General features: G+C 43.5%; 1 protein-coding gene across 2 annotated transcripts in view; it reads right to left on the bottom strand.

Moving 5' to 3' along the window:
• The window catches only part of RAP2A (RAP2A, member of RAS oncogene family), a 31,081-nt gene extending 8,522 nt beyond the window's left edge, over positions 1–22,559 (bottom strand). The window contains exon 1 of one of the 2 annotated variants that reach the window (XM_053309621.1): positions 21,649–22,559. In XM_053309621.1, the coding sequence (XP_053165596.1) occupies positions 21,649–21,962 (314 nt within the window). In that variant the 5' untranslated portion in view covers positions 21,963–22,559. The remainder of the gene's footprint in view (positions 1–21,648) is intronic. The other variant, XM_053309620.1, reaches the window with a different exon arrangement.
• Between the last annotated feature and the right edge of the window lie 4,294 nt (positions 22,560–26,853).

Below are 26,853 nucleotides of genomic sequence, written 5' to 3'. Positions count from 1 at the left end.
CAATTGCTATTGGACATAATCCTTCCCTTTAATTTAATACACAGGATCCAAAACAGACTGGACTGAGGATTGTGATTCTCATACAAGCAAAATATTTAAGTCATGATGATGCTAATTTCTTTAATATAGAAATGAACTTAGCTGAAAATAAAATTTTGAGATTAAAATTTTGAAAACCTACAAATAAAGAGCACAGGAGGCTATATTGTGAGATAAAAGGTATGACATTTCAAAATGAAAACATTTTCCCCCAATGCGAAGAAGTCACATTCACAACTATTTTAAAGCATACATATTAGCATTACCAACTTTCTTCAATCTACAAATTTTGCTTGACAATCGGGAGTAGTTAAGAGTATTCAGAACCCTTTTAATATGTTAACGGAACCTTCCATTTCACCAAACAGTTCACTGGAACAGGCATTCTTAAGTATCAAAGAAGAACAGTAATACTGAATGAAAAGACAAGTTGCTTACCTGTAACTTATGATCTGGAGGTGATCCATTGTCAGTAATGAGAAATGGGTTACTGTGTCTGCGCAGGGACCTCTCGGATGGATTAACTAGCTCCTCTTTGGCGCCCCTCCCTGCTGTGCACGTGCTCTGTGCCTTGCTTTTTTTGGCATGCAGGCGCCATTTTGTCTCAGTTTCTTGGAGATCCATCTGATGATAGACAACCCACACATCATGGGATTCACTGATCAAGTAGGTAAGTCAGTCTTGTTCTGAAAATGCTGCAGTGGGGAGGTATGGGCGGGACTCATGACTGACAACGGATCACCTCCAGATCATAAGTTACAGATAAGCAACCTGTCTATCTGGAAGTGATCCATTGTGTACTTACAGCCAATCGTCTAGATAGGGAAAAACAGTGATCTCCTGTGTTCTTAAATAGGTGATGATCACCAGCATACAGCAGGTGAAGACTCTGGGCACTGTAGATAAGCCAAAGGGCAGCACCCTGTATTGGAACACTAAATTTCCTACTGCAAATCTTAGGAACTTGCAATGGTTGCCCTGAATCTCAATATGCAAATACGTGTCCTTGAGCTCTAACGTGGCAAGCCATTCCTCCTTGGCTAGGAGTGGAAGAATTCCCTGCAATGTTGTTATATGGAATTTTTGCGTATCCACATATTGATTCAGGTTGCGGAGATCCATGATAGTTCTGAGTCCTCCATCCTTCTTGGGGATGAGGAAATAGTGACAGTAGAAACCTCTCAGTTGGTCTCTCCACTGCACTGGAACTACAGCACCTTTTCCTAACAGGGGATGCATAGGACCAGGGTTGGAGGAGTAGACTTGATGCCCTCAAAAATTGGAAAGGTTATGAACTTGATGGCTAGCCAGAGTTGATAGTTCGTAAGACCCACTGGTCGGATGTTATCTGGTGCCATGCTGAGGCTTGGCTGGACAGTCTGACGATGTTGGGTGGCAAACGAGGTGGAATCGAAGACATGCCATAGACAGTCAGTACGTTGGTGTTGAAGGCTTCGGCCGGTGATGATGATGCAAGCGGTGGACAGTCTCCTAGATCAAAGAGACTGCTTGGCACTGTCCTTGCCAGTACGAGGGCCTTGGTTTTTGTTTGACTGGGCATAACCCTTTTTATGATAGGGTTGTAAAGGTTTTCTATAGTCTTTCTGGTCCTGGTATTTAAAACTGGAGCATTGACTGTTGTAGGATCTATCACAGGAAGAGCCTTGGGATGAAGTGGCTGCAGTAGAAAAGATCTTAGCCATGAATTTAGATTTTTTAAGTGTTTCCATGGTCAAATCCATGGATTCACTAAAAAGGCCTTTGCCATCAAATGGAAGATGTTCAATTCGATCTTTCATGTCCAGTGTTTTAGATCGCAACCAAGCTTGGCATCTAAGAGAGACCGCAGTAGTCATTGTTCTAGACTCAGTCTCAGCCAAGTGCTTATAGGTGCTCAACTACTGTCTGTAGTGATGTGCACGGACCAGTCCGGAGGCCATTCTACAGGCCTCCGGATCAGTCCGGACATGGGCGGTTCAGGTGGATTGGGGTGGGGGTTCCTTTAAGGGCGGCGGGAGGGTTTACTTACTGCTCCCGCTGCTTTCCCCCCTCTGGCACACGTATTTTTAGTCAGTAATTTGAGCGGCAGGATACCTCCCTGCCGTCCCTTCCCTTGCTCGGCTGCAAAAGGCTTCAGGAAGACTTTTGCACGTGCACACGTCACGTCTCCACGATGTGCGTGTGTGTGTGGCTGCACGCACGCACGTTGTGGAGACATGAAGCACACGTGCAACGTGCGCACACACAAAAGGCTTCCTGAAGCCTTTTGCAGCCAAGCAGGGGAAGGAGCGGCAGGGAGGTATCCTGCCGCCCCAATTACTGACTACAATACATGCGCCGGAGGGAGGAAAGCAGTGGGAGGGTTAAGAAAACCCTCCCCCCACTCTTAAAGGAACCTCCACCCCAGTGCTGGACTGCAGCTCCGAGGCTCCGTGCACACCTCTAGTTGTCTGGTGAAGTCACCGCATTTGTTAAGCATTTCATCAAATCTTTTAACAAGGTCCTCTGCGTTCAATGTGGTAAAGTTGTTGCAGAACAACCCCCAAAGACAAGTTATAGTGGGCCACGCAGGCTGCGTAATTCGCTATGCGAATCGAAAGGTTGGCCATGGAGTAAATACGGCGTCCAAAGACATAAAGTTTCCTACCCTCTTTGTCAGAAGGGGTAGTATCGCGTTGCCTGGTTTTAGAAGATGAGCAGTCTATTACTATGGATTGCAGGATGGGACGTTTTAATAAATAGATATTGACTTCTTCCTGTATGCAATACAGGGTCTCTAAACGTTTTGACATAGGAGCAGACGTTTGCAACACGTCCCAGGCGGTTTTAGCCGCTTTGGTAATAACTGTCAGCATCGGCAGAGCAATTGATTGTGCAGACTACTTGGCTGCCATCATTTTATAGACTGAGGTCAGTAGTAGGGTGCTTGACCTCTAGTCCCAAAATCTCCGCCATTTGTCGAATCATTTTCATATATGATTTCAGTTCCTTATTAGGAGATGTGGAGGGCCTTGGCGGAACATCTGAAGGTAGATCAGAGGGATTCCATGCTGTGTCACCGTTACAGTCCATGTCAGTTTCAGAGGAGTCTGAGGAATCATATGAATAATCCTCAGAAGATTCCAAGGGGGCACCAGAGGTAAGTGGTTCTGGTGGGCAGGAGTGGAACTGGGACCGGTCCAAGGGGTGTGACAAGTAACTGAGGAGGCAGTTCCATAAGAGCTATGGGTGTGTCCACTGGCACAGTTTGAACACATTGGCTCAGAAGCACCGGGGGTGCAGGTGGTTTAGGAGGTAAAGGCAGCAACCGTTGAACTGGGGGTACCCGTTGCAGAACAGTGCTTGATGGTTGATGGGGAAGCAGGCCCTGTAGCATACGTTGCGTCTTCCACAATTGGAACTCTGCCCAATCCAGCTGTGCTGAGGGTGAGATATTATGCCTAAAACCGCAGGCATGGATGGGGTCCTTTGGAGGCACAGTTTGTGGAGGAGGAACAAAAGTAGGTGTTGGTTTCCAGGGTGAAGCAGTAGCAGGTGGCACTAGCATTGGCACCATGCAAGATGAAGACCGGGCTCTGATTTCGAAAGGAGACATCAAGGGGTTCTTCGGAGGTACATCCTCGTCAGCATCAACTTCAGTATCCAAACTGCCGGTCAGGAACCCATGAAATCTTGAACATGAAATGGCACTCACAGAGGAGTCCAGAACACTCAAGAGGAATTGGGCAGTTTCCTGATCCAACAGGGCACTGTCTCCGGTATCAAAGAGCAAGAGCAGTGATTGTAAGGGCGTCCTCACAAGCGAAAGTGGCAATGGTTTATACAGTTGCAGAACAACAGTAGCCTCGGGGAGGATGGATGAGCACAATGAAGAGCGCCCACCGGTACTGAAGTTCAACGTCGAGAAAGTCGAGGGGCGACTATGTGGATGGCACCGAAAAAAACGGCATCGATATCTATATCAATGTGGAAGTCACCATTGATACCGACAGAAGGGTTGGTGTCACTGTAAGCATCGACGCCAGAAGGACGAACAGTCCAGAGCCTCCGAGACTGCAATGGTGGTCGATGTTGGACCGTCGATGGCGAAGGAGTTCTCGATCTTGACAAGTGAGTCAACTTGGGCTTGCGTTTTTCTGGAGGCGGTGAATCGCTATCCAATGTAACACGATGTCTTTTACACTTCTTATGTCCAGGGTCGGTGGACTTGGGCTGCTTGAAGACAATCTCTTCGAGATTATCCCACAGGGTTTGAGACTGTGTGCGCACATACCCTGGGGCATTCATCAAGAAGGAAGCCATCGGAGTCAGTCCCGAGATCGATGTCTATTCTAGCCTCGGCGGACGCAACACATCCCCATACAGAGCCACTCTGGGTGCAAAGAGCAATTCTTTAAAGTTTGCTTCAAAAAGGATCCGCAAAACCTACAAGAAGCTGGAACATGTTGCTCCCCCAAGCAAAGTAAACAGAGTTCTTGTTCATCAGTTGAGGGTAGTTTAGCCAGACATTGAGAGCAATGTTTAAACATAGTCTTTTTTCTCTCAGCCATGACATTTCCGACTGCAAAGCCGTGGAAAAACAGTCGCCAAGTCAAAGTCCAAAATCCCAAGAATAGTCAACTCACAGTCCGAAGGTCTAGAATACTGAAATCTGTCCGAAGTAATCGATCAAGCCCAAGGGGAAAGGACAAACAATAGTAGAGTCACTGTCCAAAAATCCAACACTACAAGTCTGTCCAAAGTAACATTTTCTTTTCTATAAACTGAGGAGCAATGAACCCAGGGATGTAACTACCATTAGGCAAGGGGAGAAAGTTGTCTTGGGGCCCCACTGCCTTGAGGCCCACCCCCAGGCACATCACATGACTCCCCACCCACCTGTGTTGCACCCCCTATAAATTATGTTGAGTCTCTTGGAGATCGGCAGTAGCAGACAGTAAAAACAGTGTTAACTTTTCTCCCAGCCCTATTGGTTCCCCTGGTGTCTTGTGCTCCTCCTCTGCTTGGAAGAAAAAGAAAATCCAAGCCCCAATATTTATATGGCGGGGGATAAATCTTTTATGGGGAAAAATTCTTGTTGTACCCCCTGTAATTTCCTAGATCCGCCCCTGTGAACTAGATTAAATGTGAACTAGATATTCACCGTATTCATAACGGGGACGTGAGTGTGAGTGCACTATATATTGTGAAGTGTGTTTGTGTGTGTATATCAGTGAGTGGCCCATTTTAAAATCTTGTCTCTGGGCCCACTCCAACCTTGCTATGCCTCTGAATGAGCCAGAGGTCTCAACGCATCAGCAGTCGAAAAGAAACTGAGACAAAATGGCACCCGACTGCCAAGAAAAGCAAGGCATGGAGCACGTGCATGACAGGGAGGGGCGCTAAAGATGAGCTAGTTAATCCATCCGAGAGGTCTCCACACAGGCGCAGTAACCCATTTCTCATGAAGACAACAGATCACTTCAGGATCAATGTTGATGCTAAATGCAAACTTACATCTATGCAGAAAGTGGCACACTATCATGATTTATAAGAGCAGCAACTGTTTTGAATTCTTCCCCTGCTCCCAAAGGACACATATTAGCCAAGCTTCATATCTGTACTCTAGACCAGGGCTTGACAAATCCCAGGCACCAGGGAGCCATGATTCTTAGACTAGGATATTCAGAAGTAGAGTTATTTAATAAAATCTTTATTTGTCCCAGGCAGTCCTGTCCTGTTCTAAATATGTGACTTGTAAAGTGAATAAGAAGTCTATTTACCCTCTCCCTCCATATAGGAATATGCACGGAACTGGCTGGCCTGGTTCGGTTCAAGGCCGGACCATCCTCAAACCAACCTGGCCAGTTCAGTCCAGATCCCCCTCGACCCCCCCCCCCCGGTTCGGTTCAGGGGGTTCACGAGCTTAATTCGGTTAAAAAAAATTTTTTTAACCTTTTACTCCCCTCCAAGGAGTTCCTGGAGGGGGGGGTCCACAGAGGTTCCCCTTCCCCCTGCCAGCCTTTCTCATACTCCCCCTGGCCAGTTTGGCCTCTCTTCGGCCAGCTTTCGGCCTTCACCCAGTGGCCTTTATGGAGCCTGCGAGCCCAGACCATGCAGAGGCCATATGCGCAGGTTTGCAGGCTCCATAATGGCCACTGGGTGAAGGCCGAAGAGTGGCTGAACCAGCCAAGGGGAATATGAGGAAGGCTGGCGGGGGGAGGGGAAACCTCCGCGGACCCCCCACCCCCGCCACCTCCAGGAACTTCCCCGAGGGGAGTAAAAGGTTTTTTAAAAATTCTTCTTCTTACCAAATCAAGCTTGCGAACCCCCCGAACCTTCAGGGGGTGTTTGGTCCAGGGTCAGACTGAACTGATTCAGTGTCAAACACGTTTTACATTGAACCTGTTTGCACACCCCTACCTCCATACTGTCCATCATTAAGTGGTAACTTTGTCATGTGTCCATTGTCTGGCTCCTAAATCCAAAGAAAATGTGTCCAGGTCTGCTCTATCACATTTTAAAACTGAACTATTTACGGAAAACTAACATGGAATGGGACTTACACAAATGGATTTTCAGGTTACATACAAGCACACACTGCTAATTTTGGTTCATGTACAAGTTTTAAGGTTTTGTTTTATGTGTTTTACACTGTGCTGCAGCATATGAATATTGAAATGAACACTTAAGCCATAATATTTGCTGCCTGTATATCCAAACTCAACTTAAGAATGACAGTTGAGTTTCAGCTAAGCGAATAGTTAAAGACTGCCAATCAGGTTTGAGATACCACTTAAAGAACAGCTATCTTTTTATCAAATGCTAAGCATAACATTTTAACAGATATTGATTGATGAACTTTTCTAAAAACATGTTTAGAGGGCACAATAAAGTGTATTCAATGGTGAGTGTAAGGCCTACGTTAGAATTTTTCATGCAAAAGACGGATAGGGTATGCCCTCTAAGTATTTTAAGAAATCAAAAAGACACTGACTTGATCTTAGATCTGAGTATTTGAACTTCAGTAATCTATGATATGACAATAAAGTATGTTTTCCCCATCAGACTTTATCATGAATCCTGAAATCTGTCGTGCATTGTACCAGTCAGTACAAGCTTTCCATCATACCAGTTTCCGCTGCTATAATAATCTTCAGACAGATCTAGACTGGTGCAAGATCTATACCAGTGTCAAATATTGAGACAATTGCTGGCTAACTCATGGCTGACAATATAGTGGCCTTGGAGATCAACAGGCATCCATAATACTAGCACAAAAGTACACTGGATACCAGTAAATCAGGATTTATAGCACCATGGAGTGGGGGGGGGGAGGGGAGAAAGGTTTTATTTCTATTTATTTATTTATTTATTTACTTACATTTATATCTCGCTCTTCCTCCAAGGAGCCCAGAGCGGCGTACTACATACTTGAGTTTCTCCTCACAACCACCCTGTGAAGTAGGTTAGGCTGAGAAAGAAGTGACTGGCCCAGAGTCACCCAGCTAGTATCATGGCTGAATGGGGATTTGAACTCAGGTCTCCCCGGTCCTAGTCCAGCACTCTAACCATTACACCACACTGGCGATCAGAATCCTCAAAAACCTCTTCGGATATAAATTTTTTAAAAATTAAAAAATTCTAGAATAGTAATGCACACCAACACCTCAAATCTTGAATCAGGCAGTATTTGCACTATCTTCAGGGTAGATCAAAGAAAAGCTAAACAATATATGGAACAGGAACTGGGAAGTCATTACAGGTGCTGGAATCCTGTTCCTGGCTCTAAGAAACCCCCACCCTGTATCCCACCAGGATAATCCACTAAGCCCCCTTTGACAATTTGGTATTCCTCTATTTCAGCCCTCTACCTGAGCGTTGAAATGTACTCAGTTACCAAATTTAGTTAGTTAGTTAATGTGTATTATGGTCATAGACTACAGTTACCAAATTCTCAATATTTATGACTTGACAGACATAACTTTCCATCTCATGGAAGCACACAGCTTTTCCCCAGCTTTTACTTCTGCAATGTTTTGGGTGCATTTCAAGTAAAGTGTTGTGTTCCATAACATTCTTGTGTTGTATGGTCCCAAATCTTTCTCTCTTTTCCTGGGTGTACAAATGATTATCCTGGGTGTACAAATACAGCATAATCATGCAAATCATTACATTCCCAGCTTTGCCCCTTCAGGATATTGTCAAGTTTCATTTCCCCTTAAAAACTTAATTGATTTTGAAAGATGATAGCATTGAACCATTAGTCTGAGGCATTGATTGCATTATTCAGTGCTCCCTAGTTTGGGCAGACAAAACCAGCCCCTCCCAAGATACGGTAGTTGAAGGGGAGCAGAAGAAGCCACTTTGCATTACAAGGAATGGGGTTGACAATTTAGATCACCTGGTAAGAATTATCAACAGGTGGCCATTTGAGCATTTTTTTCAATCTGTTGGATGTCACTGCCATTGCCATTTTCATTGTCTGGATGTTTAACTAGCCAGACTGGGAACAACAAACAGCAAGTAAAATGGTACTTCTTGCTTTCCAGTCTTGGAGAACAATTTATAAATGCCCGCATACAATGAAGACCGTTGGTTGCCAGCATATCAACCAGCATATAAAAACAGCATGGACTGAACTGGGCTATCACCCTCCAAGTGTTTCAAAATGCAGCACAACACACCATGTCACTGCTGCACATTGCTAAAGCTAAATTATTGTTGGGGTACATGGTTTAGAACAGATGGGGGGGCATATAAGAACAATCCCGCTGGATCAGGCGCAGGGCCCATCTAGTCCAGCATCCTGTTTCAGTGGTCCACCAGATTCCTCTAGGAAGCACACAGGCAAGAGATAAAGGCATGCCCTCTCACCTGCAACTGATAGTTCAGAGACATCCTGCCTCGGAGTCAGGAGGCATCACTGTAACCAATGGTATACCATTGGTATATCATGTAATGGAGCTACTCTGGAGTAATGATTCCTACAGGAGTAGGGTTCCATTAAACACGATGAGGGTTAAACAGATGGGGTTGGGGATGATCTAAAGAAGAGGTTGGAGCTTCTGCACCAGGGTTTCTCAAGGCTCCTTTACAAAAGCAGCCTGTTACATTCCCTGAAAAGTAGTATCTAATGCAGAAGTGCACCTAGGTAATTTTGGAGCCTGGACCTAAAGGCTTTTGAAGCTCCCCTCTCCCCGCCCAGCTGCAAGTTAAGCATCATCCTCATCTCACACACACACACACACACACACACACACACACAGTATATTTAATACATGGGTTTTTGAGGACAAAAACAGCAACTGAACCCACAAGAATGTAAGAATATAGAACAGGAATATTTATGCAAATATGCATTAGCAAAAACATTTTGACATACAACTTAACATATTCCCATCCCACATATTTCTTTCCTCCCTCTGTCTCTAAAGCACCTGGGCGCTTTCCAGATTACACACTGTTGAGCAGTAAATGCTTCCTCTTGGCAGGATCGTTTTGAAAACATAAATAGCTTGCACAACCCTCCTACAACTGGAAAATACAGCTTTTTTCTTGGTGATGCACATACAACATTGTAGGACTAAAACACAAGGATAAAATCCAGGAGACATTGGAAATTTGAACTAGGACTGCAATGTCGAAATACAGGCAGTACAGAAGCACACTTAGTGTACAGTAGTGACACTGTTGTAGCATGTAATCTGGAAAGCACCCTGGCACAGGTCACAATCACACTTGGTGCAGAGCGGGCCAGCGGCAACCACACCACCTAGGACAGACTGAAGAGGATTTGGGGTGCCCCAGAGTGTTCTGGATTTCAGCCCCAAAGTCCAGGGGTAAAGCTTCACTGATCTGGTGCAGAACAAAAAAGCTGTAATCAGGAGTGAAAGTGGGGAATGTTTCTTTCTTTGAACCAAAACAGGTGGGCTTACAGCATGAACAGAAGTTTTGAATTACCATCCTAGGCTCTATAAAGGCTTTATTTAGTTGTAAGTAGATTTCCTTCATTAATACTAAATAGTAAGTACATTTGCACAAATGGGAAATGCAATTTAAAATCCATCCCTCCAGGTGTCTGCACAGTCATTCATACAATATGCCCAAGACAATCTTAGACTGTCTTGAATCCTTTTGCTCCTTTTTATAAGCCTCCTAATATTTCTGTTTGTCCAGCACTTCCCATCTGATGCTGCGGAATGGTCACATCTTTCTAGTGCATATCAGGCATTTCCCCAAAATATCCCTCAATTTACAGAGCAGATTCTGGTAGCTAAATGTCACTTATAGTGGTTACATTTGGAAAATATTGATTAGGTGCAGACAGGTTTTTAGGATTTCCTTTGTGGTCAGTTTGTTTTAGGATTTTCTTTACAGTCAGTTTATTTTTAAACAAACACTGAGATTCTCTTTCACCTAAAGACAGCAAAGTGGCTCAGAATATGCAAGGTTGGTATTGTGTGCATGAGGGTCCAGACATGCCAGGATAAAAAGGGACACAGATGGATAATATCCATATTATCCAAACGATCTATGCACATATACTGCTCTAATGTCAGAACAATCTGTTAAGACATGTTATTTTTCAGATTTTGTTCAGCTAATGGGCATACTATCCCATCAGATATGCATGCAGAGCGAATGCACACATTAGGATGAATATGCTTAAAGTCTACTAAAATTTTATTTAAAATGCAACATTGCTAGGAAACTATTTCAATTCCTAGGAGCCAGAACCAAATATTTAGGCATCTAGGAATTTACAGACCCAACAAATATAGGTGGATATAATGCACATTAGCCAATAATATCTGAAGAGTAAGACATCCTTACAATCATTGTCAAGATTAGCTGCCCGGCTCCCTGTCCTTCCCACCGTGAAATTAATTAGTACTTCACAGAAATGGAATAATCTAGTTCCTACTCAAACCCAGGTTATTAACCAACACCTAAGATGCTATATGTATATTATTCATGTAGATATTGATTGTGATGCCTAGGCATACTGAACAAGTATCTTTTCTTTTTGTTAAGCAAACTAGTAATTATTTACTACCTACATACAATTCAATATCTATTTCCCCAAAAAATAATTTCTGGATTTTCATGGCATTAACTATTGCATTGTACTGCATTTCCAAGTACGTAGGGATAGGCTGGGTTCTAGTAAGAAAAAAAATGAATGCAATTCTAGGTTTTAAATGTTTCTATGCACCATTATTAACTGTACTATTTCCAACAACACATACTCGTCTCCTATCAATGAGTTCATAGAAAGGACACTGGCACATACTTCTCAAGCTTTACACACACACACACACACACACACACACACACACACACAGAGTATATATGTATATAAACATATTATCCAGACCCAACGGGTCAGGTTAAAATCCAATTTTTAAGCACAAACAATGGTATCTCTCAGTTAACGCAGCCAGCCATATCCTCCTCCTCCACCACCACCAGAGTGCACAACCACCATCTCTATATAAATGCTACAGGTTGTTGTTGTTTTTTAAATAAACATGAGAACATGCACATGTAACAAGAGTGGTTGTCTACATGTCTAGGCAGCCACAAATGATCCACATCTTTCCCAGGGAAAATACAAAAAATCAGGCTGCAAGGCAGACACATAGTTGACACTTATGAACAGTGAGTTCATCAAATCAGGAACTCTGTTGAATTTTCAATTTTGTTTTAAAGACAAACAAGTAAAGTTAGAATTGGGCATTCCAGATGTTTTAAAAGTTATTCATTCTTATTCTGCTGTTAGATTGATTCATGTATTCCTAAGCATGTTGTTTTGCACAGATCTGACACTGAAAGTCCTAGGAAGACTGTCCCCATCTCCACATTTACGGCCATTTCAACAAGGCAGCAGCGGAACCAGAATGGGCGGCACAGTACTGAAAGATGAACTGGAACACAAACCCCCTCATGGTAGCTGGTTTCTCTTCTCTAAATTCATCTCTGTATTTCTTCCTGTGTAGCACCAGGACATTAAGTCATCTAGTAGGGTAACTTAACCATCTAGCTACAACTTGTTATAACACTGAACATTTTTCTTTTCCTCGTGAATGAATTAAACAGGGCTGCAAGGGGCCAGATAAAAGAGCCTTGAGGGTTCAGTCTGCCTTGCCCATCTCCAGTGACTATGCCTGTTGTACAGAAGTCCTCAAGTATTTTACTGCTAGATTTGTCTTCAGTTTGAAGTCAACATTCTATTCACAAAACCTATTTAGGGGATTGGGAGAATTCTCATTCAGGTGCCGATACTATGTAACCGGAGGCCCATCTATTCCCATACAGATCTGCCCAAGTAGCAAGATCTTCATCCAAGATCCCCGTCTAGATGTTTCTGCCATCAGAAGTGATGCAGATTGGGGACAGGGCGTTTTGGTGGCAATACCTCATTTAGAGAATACTCTCCCTAAAGAGGTTGCCTGGCACCTCCATTGTTAAGTGAATAACTTTTAAAAACAAATTTGCCCAAGCTTTTTACTGAGCAGTATCCCAGTTTCATTTTTATTTTTACATTTTAATGTTTTTCCATATTGCTTACTGCTCTATGAACTTGCCCAAGATGAAAAATGGGATATATATTCTTCAAAGAAAAGAACCTCCCTCTCCTACCGTGCCCCAGAATTCATAAGATTACTATAGTATATTGCTGTCAAAGTAATACACAATAATACCACTAATAATTATCATTTGTAAAGCGTATTCAAGTGCCTAAAGTGCTTCTCTTGTATTATCTTGGTGCAATCCTCACAACAACCCTACATTCCAGTTGGGAGAATGAGGCTGTAAGAAAGTGCCTTATCCAAGGCCACTAGCAAATTGGTGGCAGAGACAACAATTGAACCAGAGTTTCAAATTCATAGCTCAGTTTCTTAGCCACTACTCTACACCAGCTCTTGCTGTGAAGACTATGTGCTTCTAAATTAAATTGTATAACCACAAAACAGTAATATTGACTGGAAACTAAATGTCACAGAGTCATAAATTTCTAGTTATTATTACAGCAACTTCTAAATCATCTTTAAGGGGCCAAAGCATGCCATGTCACAGATAACATACTGAATATGTTGTCATATCCAGAAGGTACCAGCACTATTCAATAGTAGGAGGGTACAGTATGCATAACCTCTCCACTAGTATATCTCCTCTGCGCAGTTCCCTTGCATGGTATGGAATTCTCATATTCCAGGCAGGCAGATTCTGGTGAATTCTGGTATGCTCGTTAGAGATGATACAATGGCATCATCTCCATCGGCTCCCTAGGATAAGCTGTAAGACTTTATGAACAACAGAGTAAAGCTAAGTATTCCCACCATTCATTCAGTGTTCCCTAATGCATGTGCACATGCCTGCGCTCACAAGTTTTTTGATGTCTGGTCAGTTAATTTTAGATCCCACTCAGGATGAATCAGGAAGGCCCCAATTTGAATGCATGTGTGCACACACTGCCTTGATACTCCCGCCCAGAACAAAACTCATTCCTCACACAGATGGGAAAAAAAAATTAGAGAGAACACTGCATTCATTTACTTTGATGATGATAAAGATGTTAATCTGCTTTCTAAAAGGCTGTGCAATACTTCAAGACACCAATCAGTGAACCACAAACATACTTTCTGAGGTGTGAGACTTGAGAAGATGCCATTCTAATCCAATGAACAAACAGCATTTTATAATCCAGTACTATTACAAATACAGTTCTCACATACAGGTGATGTTCCAAATCCTACCTGGCAGTGACAAATATCATATTCCTCTCAACAAAAGATATATTTCTTAATCTGCGCTTCTGTAAGTATTTGTTAACCACTGACAAATAGCCACAGGCGATTTCTTACACCACAGACTCTTAACACTGGTAGGTAAACATCTGAGAACCCATCTTTAGAAACCTTCCCTCCTAGTATGCATATGGGGCAGAACTGACCCAAAGTTGTTGACTCATATTTTAATATGTTTTCCATTTATTTCTCAACTATTGTTCCCATGCTAGGATTCAATACTTAATTGTCCTTAATTATAACATCTTTGTAAATACAGTTATTTTTAAAATGATCTGAAAACAGTGTTAATTTTCAGGATGATTTAGAATGCACATTTTCCCCCAAGTTCCCCATTGGGTAGGAACCCTAGCACATGTATAACAACCCAAAATATGAAGTTTTAGAAGAGTGGAAGTCATGGCATACTCTTCTCCTTAAAAAAAAAAGAGAGTTAAAAGTAATACTGAACATACTATTATTCCACATCTCGGAAAGCTAAGATTAAGAATAAATGGAGTATTTAGACAACAATTCTATTTAAAGCAGGGCCAAATGTAACCTGATTATGAATGTATTCTTGAAGATGCTCAATTATCTCAGGGCTCTTCAAGAAGCTGTTGAAGTGATTGAGACCACGACTGGATTGGTCAACTGATCTGGCTCCAGCAAGTGCTCAAGTTCAAAGAGACACCACTATTAACTAGTACTGAAACCATTTAAATCACAATTTTATCATTGATGAAAGCATTCATCCTTACTCCAAGTGGGAAACAAGAGTGCACAAGAGTGATGCAAATATCTATTGGATCATCTGTGATAAGTGATGCAAAGTATCACAAGTCCTTACCCTGTTGTCAATTTGCATTTTCTGCCTTTCTCCACTTTCTCATATCTATATCTATATATCTTTTAAAAGATTTTCTCCTCAGAGACTGTAAGTTGGAATTGTCACTCCCTACATTTAGATTTTCTTTTTAAAGAGTTTCTCAACCATGTGGCACTGTAGCTTGCTGTCTTGGGCCAGACAATGGAGAAGGGTATATTGTCAAGACAGCTTACTACTAGTACAGTATTGACCATCTGCAGCTTTAGCAGGACAGGATACCCTGTCTGGAAGAATGCTTATGCTGGTTTGTAAAATACCTAGTATTTGTTACAGTTGGTATAAACAAGTACATAGATGGATCAAGTATAAAGTATAACAAGTATAAAGATGGATCCCCTCAATCTTTCTAGAAACTTCATGAATGACAAGAAACAAGAATTTGGAGATTTAATTGTGCAAGGGGGAGTGGATGGAGTTTGGGACTGATTTGCTGAGAAGCCTTATCTGCGTTTGGCTGTAGCAGTTTGGTATCTCTTTCTCCATCCCTCCCGCACCATCCAGTCTCTTCATAAGCAGCTCACTTCTGCTTCTAGAGCAGGGGTGGCCAACCTGAGGTTGCTGGAATGCAATTCCCTTCATCCCCAGCCACAAGAACCAAGAGACAGGGATTATGAGAACTGTAGTCCAACAACAGCTGGAGGGCCTTAGGTTGGCCAACTCTGCTCTAATAGAATGCCAAAGAGCATCCCAGCCATATAGTGGCTATTGAGATGGGATACTCTTGGTTCTAGAATTTCAGTAATTTCACAAATGGTTATATAAAACTGAGTTATTGCACTTTGATAGTCTTTACAAAGTAATTTAGAGCAGCAGCCAATCTATAAGTTTAGAATTGTGCATTTGTGTTAAAAATACAAAAACTGTATCCTCCAATTAGGACAGAAAGGCTTTCGTAATATTCTAGGAAGACTTCCTAATATTTTCAGAAGCAAGTCTTACTGAGTTCAATGGACTTACTCACAAGGCACACTGAACTCTATGAGACTTCCTTCTAATAATTATAAGGGGCCCTCCTCATCTTAATTTGAGCTTCATAGAGGACTTTTTGTATATCTTTTCATTATATTTGTATCTCATCTTTTTTTCATCAGTTCTGTGTTTTTATTGCAAAGTGCACAAGTTTAGTTTTTGCTAACCTGCTATATTAACAGGTTTTAAGATATATAAATTTTAAACAAAGTCAGGAATATGTTTCTTGAGTATGCTTTCAGTGCCTTACTTGCATTTCAGGTTTTTAAGTTTTACTCTGTAAAACAAATGTTTCTAAAAAGGAATCAGGGAACTCATTTAAACCTGTATGCCCTTGGTAAGCAGTCACCTGCTAATCTCAAGCAAGTATACAGTATTGGACTTTGTGCATTCCAGCAACACAGAAGGAAATGATCATGTAGAGCCCCTTGAGACCCACTCAGAAGGAAACTGGTCCATAGACCTGAGATTATTAATGCCATGATTCTGAGGAACTTGGGGAGGAAGAAATGTCAGGAATTAAGTAAGAATAACTTTTTTTTTTAAAGAGTTTTTGAACTCTGGAGACCCCTCTTAGTGAAATGGTTTGAGAAATTTCTATGAAGTATCAGTGTCTACAGTTACTGAAGGACCAAGGCTTTTTATCTCGCCAAATAGCGGAGAAGTGATTTGCAGAGATCACATAAATTAAGCAATTATCGCACAAATTAGTACAATAGTGCAAACCAATGCTCATAACCATTTTCAGGTTGCAGGGTCTGGGTTAAGGGTACGTGATTTGAACTTCTCTTCTGAGCATATGGCTATATGAGTTGCCTTGACATCTGACCAAATTCTGGTGTATCACCAAGACAATATAGCTTCCAAACTGTGATTTGGGATCTAGATATATGGTAAAGCACTGGAGTCCCATGACCATTTCACTAGAGGGGGGAAACCCAACACATGCCTCAATCCACATCTTGACCAAATAATGATGGTTGTATGAACTGACACAGAATCAACATTGGAATTTGCATCCAGAGATGTGGGCTTTGCGTACTGTAGCAGTGGCATGGGTGCGGCAGAAAGACACAGACTCCCATGCTGATGCTGTTAATATACATTCCATGTGGGATCTCTGCATCTATCCGACTGCATGCTGATGGCAAATCTCCATGCTGACAGCAGCATAACTGTTCCAAAAGGAGGCTTGTAATCTAGTATATCCATACAGGAATCCCATTTATCATAGCATCTGCAACAAACAAGTGGGGGGTGGGGTGGGCACCGCTGTATCAAATGAAGCTAGCCTTATTGACACAGCTTGTTCTAGTGTGATGGAACTGGCGTACCAAGGTCTCAGGAAGCTTAATGTAAGAACCTCATGTATAAACTGAACAGACCCAGAAAGGTATCACCATCTTCCTCTAATCTATTTGTACTTTCCTCTCCTTCTGTGCATGGAAAGTAGAAGTTTATCAAGCTCTAGTAATGGGAACCTTAGAGATCTTGATATATAAGTTGCCAAGTGATACAGACATAGTGATTTGTTAAGGGAAAAACATGGAACTGCAATGGGAACAGCAACAGCATTCAGTCAAGACATCTGTGGAAGGAGCAAACTGGATTCTACCATCTTTTCACGTACTGTGAGTGGTCAGCTTTGATGTTGGCAGAATCCATGCTAATGGTTTTGAACAAGCTAGAAAAATAGCCACAGAATTCCCCCAACAGACTGCAGAACTGACCAGTTAAAAACTAATAGTTTAGTGAGTTTGCTCTCTTACATAAATTGTGGAAATGCTAAAAGCAAAACTGATCATGCATCATTAAATTCTTTATCAGTTAAATGTAGACAAAAATATAGAATTAATTTTTAAGATAAATTACGCATCATACACAGTGATGATCATGTGCCATTTTAACAGAATTCATTCATGGACAAGAAGGCCTTTATTTTGAATTCACTGCTCATCTCACAACCAGAAGCATTTTATAAAAAAATATAAATATATGCTAAAAATAAAGATAAGATTGATATTTCATATGCAAATGCAGAAATGTGTGAATACTGACACACATTAACTCCGCAACTCTAAGGTGGTAAGTGCACCAGTTGCCTACTGATTGGGGGGGTGGGGTGTAGGAATAACCAGGGGTGTCAGAAAGTAGATGCTGGTGCCTACCCGTTCAGTCACTAGCCCAGTCAAAACAGGATAAAAGTGTGCTAGACAAGGTACAATTTTTGCTCATTGCTCTAAACCAGGAGTAACAACTGCAGTTGTTGGCCTACAACTCCCATCATACCCAGTCACAGTGGCCAGTAGCCAGGGATAGTGGGAGTTTTAGGCCAACAACAGCTGGAGGGTTTTGACACCCCTGTTCTAAACTGTTTCAACCAGGGAGAGTAGTGGCTATGGGAGAAATGTTTGGTTGCATTCCTTTGCAGACATTCCCAATGACTTAGGGACAAGTTACCTTTCCCTTCCTTTTTAAGAACATAGAATTTTTTAGAGTTAGAAGTCTTCTAGTCCAACCTGTTCAGTGCAGGAAAATATTCTTCACATTTGTTTCATTCCTGACAATAGGAAACTTCGTTAGGTTGCTGTCTTCTAACAGTATATACTGAGCACAAAAAGTTAAGGAAAAGAATACATTTCACTTCTAATCTTAGACTAGAGCTAGAAAGGAAAAATTCCTTCAGCTGGTCACATGAGTAAAAACTGAGGAATATTGTAGCAGTATCTTAATAAACTAAGACAGCCCAAACTATTCTGATCTAGAATCTATGACAGTTTTCATTTGTTTTAAAGGTTGTGCTATACTGTATGTCTGCCAGTACTTCCATCAGTATATACCTTTTTCTACAGTAGAAAACCCACAACACATAAGGAATAGAGAGTACTGTAAGCAAAACTTAAGGATCAGATTCTACAACACATAATGGGAAAAATTAGTTTTTACTGGCAGCTGGAGGATACTTGGGGACATCTTTTGTGGGTGGAATTGTGGGCAGCAAAGGGAAGGGGTATCTTTGTTTGTTTGCAAAAACTAGCCTTTTTGCAAGCAGAACATACTTTTAAAAAGTATAAGGTTAGTCTGGATGCTGTTCACTATCCCAAGAAGTCGTAAGAACAAGAAGTCATAGAACATAGGAAAATAGGAAGCTGCCATGTACTGAGTCCATCTAGCTCAGTATTGTCAACACAGACTGGCAGAAGTTTCTCCAAGGTTGCAGGCAGGAATCTCTCTCAGCCCTATCTTGGAGATGCCAGGGAAGGAACTTGGAACATATGCTCTTCCCAGAGCAGCCCCATCCCCTGAGGGGATTATCTTACATCAAGTCTCCCATTTATATGCAACCAGGGTGGACCCTGCTTAGTTAAGGGGATAAGTCATGCTTGCTACCACAAGACCATCTCTCCTCTCTGTAACAAAGGACCATGAGATAATGAAGAAGTTTTATAATCTGAAGTTTGAATTCTCCTCTTCAAGATCTCTAGTGTGAGATAGCCAGCAGAGGAGAATATGCTGGATGTACATGGAATTATATGCTTCAGGAACAATTATTAAAGCACTTAATGTTTACTCTAGTATTACCACAATACTAGTTAATACAATGACTGCTGGAATTTGAAGAAGAGTGGTGGTTTGCCAGTAACCTGTTTCATGCCTGCATTCACCACTAAGAAGAAGCTGAAAATATTTTCTTCTGAGGCAGATTGGATGAAAATGGGTTTGGAAATTTCTGGGCCTAATTCACCACCATGCTTATGTTTAGGAAGAATGTTCCCTTAAATCAGATCTAATAATCACTATGGGTAAAGAGTAAAGGCGCCGCCATGCTCTCCCAGTATGTGACACTATTCACTCAAATAAGTCAAGATGTTTTGCTGAATGTATTCTTTCGCCTGCTGCTGTTCTCCGACTGTGAAAGATTCTATACTAGTCTCTGGATTATCAGTTTCCCCAGTCACTACATCATTTTCTGGACAGTGTCATTAGAACTCAATATGAACAAATCAGGACCATCTCTGTGGTTGTGCTACAGAACTTACTACCCAGCAAGGCTTGCCAGACACTGTCCTTGAATAACTCGATAAGCTTAGAAATACCTCTTTTTACAGCAAGGCCTCCGGTGAATTGTAGAACCTCTATCCTTTTATTTTACCAATATGCTTTCTCACTCTCCTGGTATATCTGGTTACCAATTTTCATACTTTGGATAAATTACTATGCTCGGCTGCTGTTTTGAAGATTTTTTTTTTATTTTTAAAGAAGAATTTGTTGTAAACTTCTCTGGCCATAGTTTTATTTAAAAAGTGGTACAGAAACAATATAATAAACTTATCATAGGTTTCTAGGCATGAAAGGATTCCACTGTATTCAAGCAGTTGGACCTTCAGAACGTTTCCTATTCTGAACTTCTGCAGTTTTGTTCAAATGATAGAAATGGACACTGAAATAGCTAGAAACACCAAATGTATCATTTTTAAGAGACACAAATCCTATACACATTCACACTCACATAGCTTCCTGAAATATCCTTTTTCATATTCATTTAGTATGATAACAAACATCTTGCCTAGATCACTTCTGTATGAAGGGGGAAAGAATCAAAACATTTCTCTAAGGCAGTGGTCCTTAATGTGGGGTCCGCCAGATGTTGAACTAGAAATCCCAGCATCCTCAACCACAATTTATTGGAAGACCCCATGTTAAGTACCGCTGCTGGACATCTGGCAGACCTTATATTAAGAATCACTGCTCTACGGCATCTGTGTTAACGGAAGTTAGTTAACCACCAAATTCAGAAAAGACTTATAATATCTCAATTCTCAGCCAGATGATGAAAATTACACCCAATCATGCCATTTGTTCCAATACTAGAGTGAAGACAGTGTCTATGGGTTGCAATTAGTTCTCAAGCTTGGGTTTCAGGAGTGTTAAGTTGCCCATACAAATAAAATATGAGAAATCCAAAACCACCTGTCCACAGTATATTTAGTGGATTGGGGTATGCCACCAATGGGCAAGTGCCAGTACAGTTAAACAGAATACTCTGGAGATCTAGGCAACAGGAATAGAGTACTTAGAAGGGAATGCACATTTTGCTTTCAATATGTCAAAGAACAGATACATGAGACAGAGGAGGATGAATCAAGGGAAGTACAAACTAATCAGGATCGCCTAGGAGTGCTGAGAGACTAAGCTGCAAATGAACATGATACAGTTGGAGAAGTTGTACAAGCCATAGATATGCAACACAGAGTACTGGACCTGGATGGAATAAAGAACTGAAAGCCCTTGTATGTGGGAACAGAATTAAACACAGGCAAGGGCATGGAGGACAGATAACTCTGGATCTGGTGAGTAAATGTGGGTGATGACAAGAAGATTTGTCACCAAGTTCCTGGAAAGGACCAGATGTAGGGTACTAAATGAGCACATAAAGACATAGGGCTAGAAATTGGTTTAGACAATATTAGCTATGCGATGTAGCTCTCTCTGCAAGAGAGGGTAGCAGTCACTCTGCAGCATTTGGAGAGGGCAACCTGCAGGGAGGGAGTGGATGAAACTGGGCATGAGCCAGTATGCTGGCAACTCAGCAAGGTTTGTTTCGGGGATACATGTGTCAGAGGCAGGCAGGACTTGTTATTTGGAGATGGGGCAGAAAAACCCACGCAGAGAAATTATTGGACTGGCCACACTCAAAATAGATGGAGCTGCAGAATAAGCGTCATGCAGGAGGAAAGGGTGGATGATGGGGTCTAGAAGGTGATCCCTCCAAGAGACGGCAGAGGATGAGCGCAAGGCTCTCTGCAGAGCAGGCAGAAAGGCTACCGGGCAAGAGGCAAAGTGGCAGGAGCTGCTCATCACAGGGTCCTCTGGAGGAGGAGGAGGAAGCAGAGGAGATACTAAGAAGGGGAGCGGGATTTGGGGGAATGGGGGGGCGAGGAGGGAGACTCTCTCCCCGCCAAGGCGGGGTCTCGTCACCTCTTGACGCGGATGATCTGGTCGCGCATGGGGCGGATGTCCTGGAAGCTCTGCTGGTTGACGAGGCTGTAGACCAGGATGAAGCCCTGCCCGTTCTTGATGTAGAGGTCCCGCATGGAGGCGAACTGCTCGGTGCCGGCCGTGTCCAGGATCTCCAGCACCGACGGGGAGGCGTCCACCTCGATCTCCTTGCGGTAGAAGTCCTCGATGGTCGGGTCGTACTTCTCGATGAAGGTGCCGGTGACGAACTGCACGGTGAGCGCCGACTTCCCCACCCCGCCCGAGCCCAGCACCACCACCTTGTACTCGCGCATCCTCCTCCGCCTCCCGCAGCGAGCCGCCGTCCGCCCCCGTCAGTCTGCCGCCTCTCACCGACCGCCACCGCAGCCTCCGCCTCCTCTTCACCCGGCTGCTGCGGCCGCAGCCGCCGCCGCCACCGCGTCCTCCGGCGCCGCCATGGCTCAAGAAGGGAGGAAGGAAAGAAGAGAGGCAGGGATGGGCCGCTCCCGCAGCCGCTCCTGCTGCTGGGCGGCGCTGCCGGCAGCCAGGGCCGCCTTCACGGGCCGCTGCTGATGCGGCGGCAGTGCTGCCGCTGCTGGCAGGCAGAGCTTACACCCCGCCCCCTCATTCCTCGTAACCACGGAAACCACCAACGGGCAGCGCCTGGGCGCCCCATCACGTGGTTCGAACAAACTCGTCTCCCCCAATGACCGCACCTAGAAGAAGTGAATGACATACACTCTCTTTCTTTCTCTCTCTGTTTCTCCCCACCTCCACCGCCCTGTTCCCACGTGACTTCTCCGTTACCTTCCGTTGTAGCCTAGGAAACAGAGGCCCGCCTTGAGCCCGCCTAGATAGTCAGGTTAAGGGAGTCACGTGCCTCCAAATAAACCAACCAGAATGGGCTTTCCCATACCCGAGGCCCAATCAGCAGTCAGGCTGCTGTGGAAAGGAGTGAAGAGGAGGTGTTGATTCGCTGTCGCCTTCTTTCCCCTCCCCCACCCAATGCCACAGACTCAGGGTGGCATTTATAGTACCTACCCCCGTCCCCGCCGCATTTGGGGTTTTCAGGATGTGTGGAGATGGGGGGGGGGGGGGGAATGATGCAGAGGCTGAGAGGAGGACGTTGGCCTTGCCTTTCAAGGCTTTATCTTGGAGGCCGACAGCAAGCACAGAAACGGCTTCGCTTCTTAGTGGGAGCAGGGCGTGTGAGCTGGGGCTGGACAAAGAAAGGGGCCACAGGGCAAGGGAGCACCTTGTGGACCTCCTTGCGGAGGGACGGTTGACTTGCATGTTGGCGGAGATCTGGGCTCAAAATCCTGTGCACGAACCGATCCGTAGGCAAATCCTGTATGAAGGGATCCAAAGGGCGTTGCCTGCCTGCCCTGTCGCCCCCTGGCCAGTCCCATCTCTCACGCACGACACAGCACCACCAGTGAGCTTCATGGCTGAAAAAGAACTGGAACCCGGCGAGATGCCACGTAAATGTTGTGGAGGGAGCTGGGTTCAAGTCTACTCAGCCATGGACCTTAGACAAGTTCCATCTCTTGCCCCTCCCCCGGCTTCACAGGTAGAGCGAGCATCATTTGAAGAAAGACTTTCCATACATTTGTCATAGCTGAGAGAGGATTGTAGCAGAACGCTGGCGTTCTTAGGTGCAGGATTGCCTCACTGTGAGTCAACAGGAGAATCAGAGTTTTGACTGTAATGCTATTATCTGTTGAAAACTGGGTGCTGTACAGAATACATAGGAAGGTAGGCCCTGCCCAAATAGGCTTACAATCTATAAGCAACAGAAACAAATGACAGAATGAAAATAAAACTAGAAGAAGAGAATGCTGGAATTAAATCTAAAGCTAGTTTGTCTTGAAGTAGATGAAACTTGTGATTTTTGAATAGAAGGTGCCTAGTAGCTGCTTTGTGTCCAAGAAGACAACTAGATTAACTGCACAGTCTATTTGTATTGTGTGTTACTTCAAGATGCCCATTTGCCATCTTCTATACTTTGTGATTCCATGAAGATATGGGGTTTTGGTTTGGTTTTCAAATATCTCTGCTTTCCTGTTCTGTACCTGTGCAAACATTAAGGTTGTAGTACTCCAGAAGTGGCTGCACCATAGATTTGTATAAGGGCATTATAATATTAGCATTTTTATTTTCAACCCACTTCCTAATGATTCCTAGCAGGGAATTTGCCCTTTTTTACCACTGCCGTGCTCTGAGTCAACGCTTTCAACAAGTGTCCACCACGTCCCCAAGATCTTTCTCTTGGTCAGTCACCAGCAGCTCAGATCCCATCAGCATATATGTGAAGTTGGGATCCCCAACCCAACCCCAATATGCATCATTTTACACTTGCTTACATTGAATCACATTTGCCCTTTTGTCTCCCACTCCCCCAGTTTGGAGAGATCTTTTTGGAGCTCCTTGCAAACTGTTGCAGATTTCACTTTCCTAAGTAGTGTCACCTGTAAATTTGGCCACCTCGCTGCTTACTCCAACTTCCAGACCATTTATGAACAAGTTAAATAGCACTGGTCCCATTACAGATCCCTGGGAGACCCCAGTTGTGTGCTGTGCCTGTCTCATCGAGGGGGCCATGCCGCTTTGACACAGTTCCCCCTGTATCACCATACCTCTCAGCTCCTGAGGCAAACTGGTGCTTTGAAAGCTAATTTATATTTCTGTGGTATGAGCTTTTGTAGGCAAGAGTCTGCTTCATCAGATGCCTAAAGTGTGTGTGTGTGTGTGCGCGTGTGTAAATATGTTGCTTAAGTAAGAAGTGATTGTGGTGAAATGAGCTGGGTAGGACAGCCGCGTCCTACCCAGCTTTCATACCTGGCATTTGACCAAATTGCTCAGATTCAGGCAGGCCTTGACATATTTCTATCTAGGAGCCAGCCCAAAAATTTAGGAGCTGGACAATGGACACTTGACATTATTACTGGACTTAGTGATGGATATTGCAGTGGGAAGAGGTAAATTTATCCTCTTTACAGGCAAAATACTTGGAACAGTAAGAGGGCTGTCTGGGACAAAGAAAGATTTTATTAAATTATCTCTGAACATGCTAGTCTAGGTACCATGGTTAAACTTCTAGGTGCTGTGGCTGGCTCTCCTACGCTTAGGATTTGTCAAGTCCTGGATTAACCAAAAATTGGGAGTGCACACAGCTCCAAAACCTGGTAAGACAGTTGTCCCACCTAGCTTTTGGTTGTGTGAATGGCCAGAGGCAGTGGTTATGTATGTCTAGGTTGGACCCTATGGACCCTCACATCACCAGATCTCTGCTGCGCTGAAAGCTGCAGTATACTTTGAGGCCAGCTGCAGTAGTGGTACTGTAGTGCAACAGAATTCAGGCTGGTAGCTTACATGCTTACCCATTTTAAGGTGTCTAGGCCCCACTACAAGAGTTTCCATTTCAAGGTCTGCACTTTCCAGTGTTTCCCAAAGCAAGAGGAAGTTCCAGCATTGCATTTAACACTATTGGTTTCCTCTGTGTTACAAAAGGCTACTAGAGACATGCAGCACCTTTTGTAATAAATTGTGTATGTATACACATTGAGAAGTAGGGAGTGAAACATGTATGAAAATGATACAAGGTCTAAAACAGCACCAGTCTCTGAAAGCCATGCCACACTCTACAGCTTCCCAAAGCTGCATCTTGCCAGCCAGCAATCTCTTGTTAACCTTTTTCAGGTAGCTCTAGTTTTTCCTCTTCTACTCGCATTCAGAACTGCCTTGTTACCTTCTCGTGGCACTTAATAATCCCAGGTGAAAAACGGGTTTCAGGCCTTACCCTGGCAGGTAGTTGTGACACAAATTCCAGTGCCTTTGGGTACTTTCCATTTGGGCAGCTTTGTCTGGATATTAAGGAAAGAGTGTTCATCATCATCATCCGAGAAAGGGCTATCTTTTCACTTGGCAAAATAGAACAGCAGGTCCCATTACAACATAGTCTGCCAAGCAATGAAGCTGTTCACAAGAGCAGCCCTACCCAGGCTTGGGCAACCCTACCTGGGTAGGGTTGATCATGTGAAGCACCAGGATCGAGGCCAATCCTGGTGCTGCATTCCTGGGTAGCCTAGTATTTTTACCTGCCCTTTTACCTAGGTAACAGGGCACAAGGGCACCTTTTACAGGGTTGTGTGTCTGCTTGGGAGCTAAATGTAGGGATACCTAGAGGCTGGTAGAGCAGTGTAGATGTGTGAACCACATGCTGCTAAGCAGTCAACCGACTGTCTGGAGGAAGGTAGGTTCAACTCTGCCTGCCCACCCTCCCCAGTAACGGTTATAGCATATTGAAAAGTAGGCATTAGATTAATGTTTTGTTGTTAATAGTCATTAGCAATAGCAATAGCACTTACATTTATATACCGCTCTATAGCTGGAGCTCTCTACGCGGTTTACAATGATTTTAGCATATTGCCCCCAACATTCTGGGTACTCATTTTACTGACCTCGGAAGGATGGAAGGCTGAGTCAACCTTGGGCTGGTTCTCACAAGCAAAATCATGGTAGAGGGAGCATTTGGTTAGGATTCCAGAGCCGTGCACACTCTCAAGAACTAGTTGTGTGACTAGGAGAACAGGAAAGTGATCATGTGCTAGCCATGATCTGGGTAGGATGGTGTGGCCAGCCAACATGGTTTACCCAGTATTCTATCTTCGTACTTCCTGCACCATCCTACCTAGTTCATGGCTAGCACACAATCACTTTCCTGTCCTCCTACCTCAAGTTTTGCTGACCCAGGCCCAGTTCTCAGGAGTGCACATGGTTCTGGCATCCTGGCTAGATGCTCCTCCAACCCTGATTTTGCTCATGAGAACTGGCCTTATATCTAGGACTAACATGACAGTCTTTCCCTCTTTCCTTAGCCAGAATGCCTCACTTTTTCTACATCTGCTGCTTCCTGTTAACCCACCAGTTTCCCATTTGATGTATCATTTCCCCATCTATCTTCTCCCTTCACTTGTCCATCCTGGATACCTACGTAGGCTCTTTGAGCAGGAGTCATCTGTTTCTGCTTTGCACAGTGCTAATTTCTGGCACTGCCAGGTCATCCTTGGGATGTCTCTCCAGGTAGGATGCATGTGTAACACAAGCAAACTAAAGGACACTCTGCAGTCTGGAATGCTGGCAGAGAACTATATATGTTACAAGCAACATGTCGGAACAAGTTTTTATTTTTATTTTTAGTAGTTT

This window comes from Hemicordylus capensis, chromosome 3 (genome assembly GCF_027244095.1).
Source record: "Hemicordylus capensis ecotype Gifberg chromosome 3, rHemCap1.1.pri, whole genome shotgun sequence".
NCBI classification, from domain to species: Eukaryota; Metazoa; Chordata; class Lepidosauria; order Squamata; family Cordylidae; genus Hemicordylus; species Hemicordylus capensis.
This window is presented reverse-complemented; position numbering and strand designations above follow the sequence as displayed.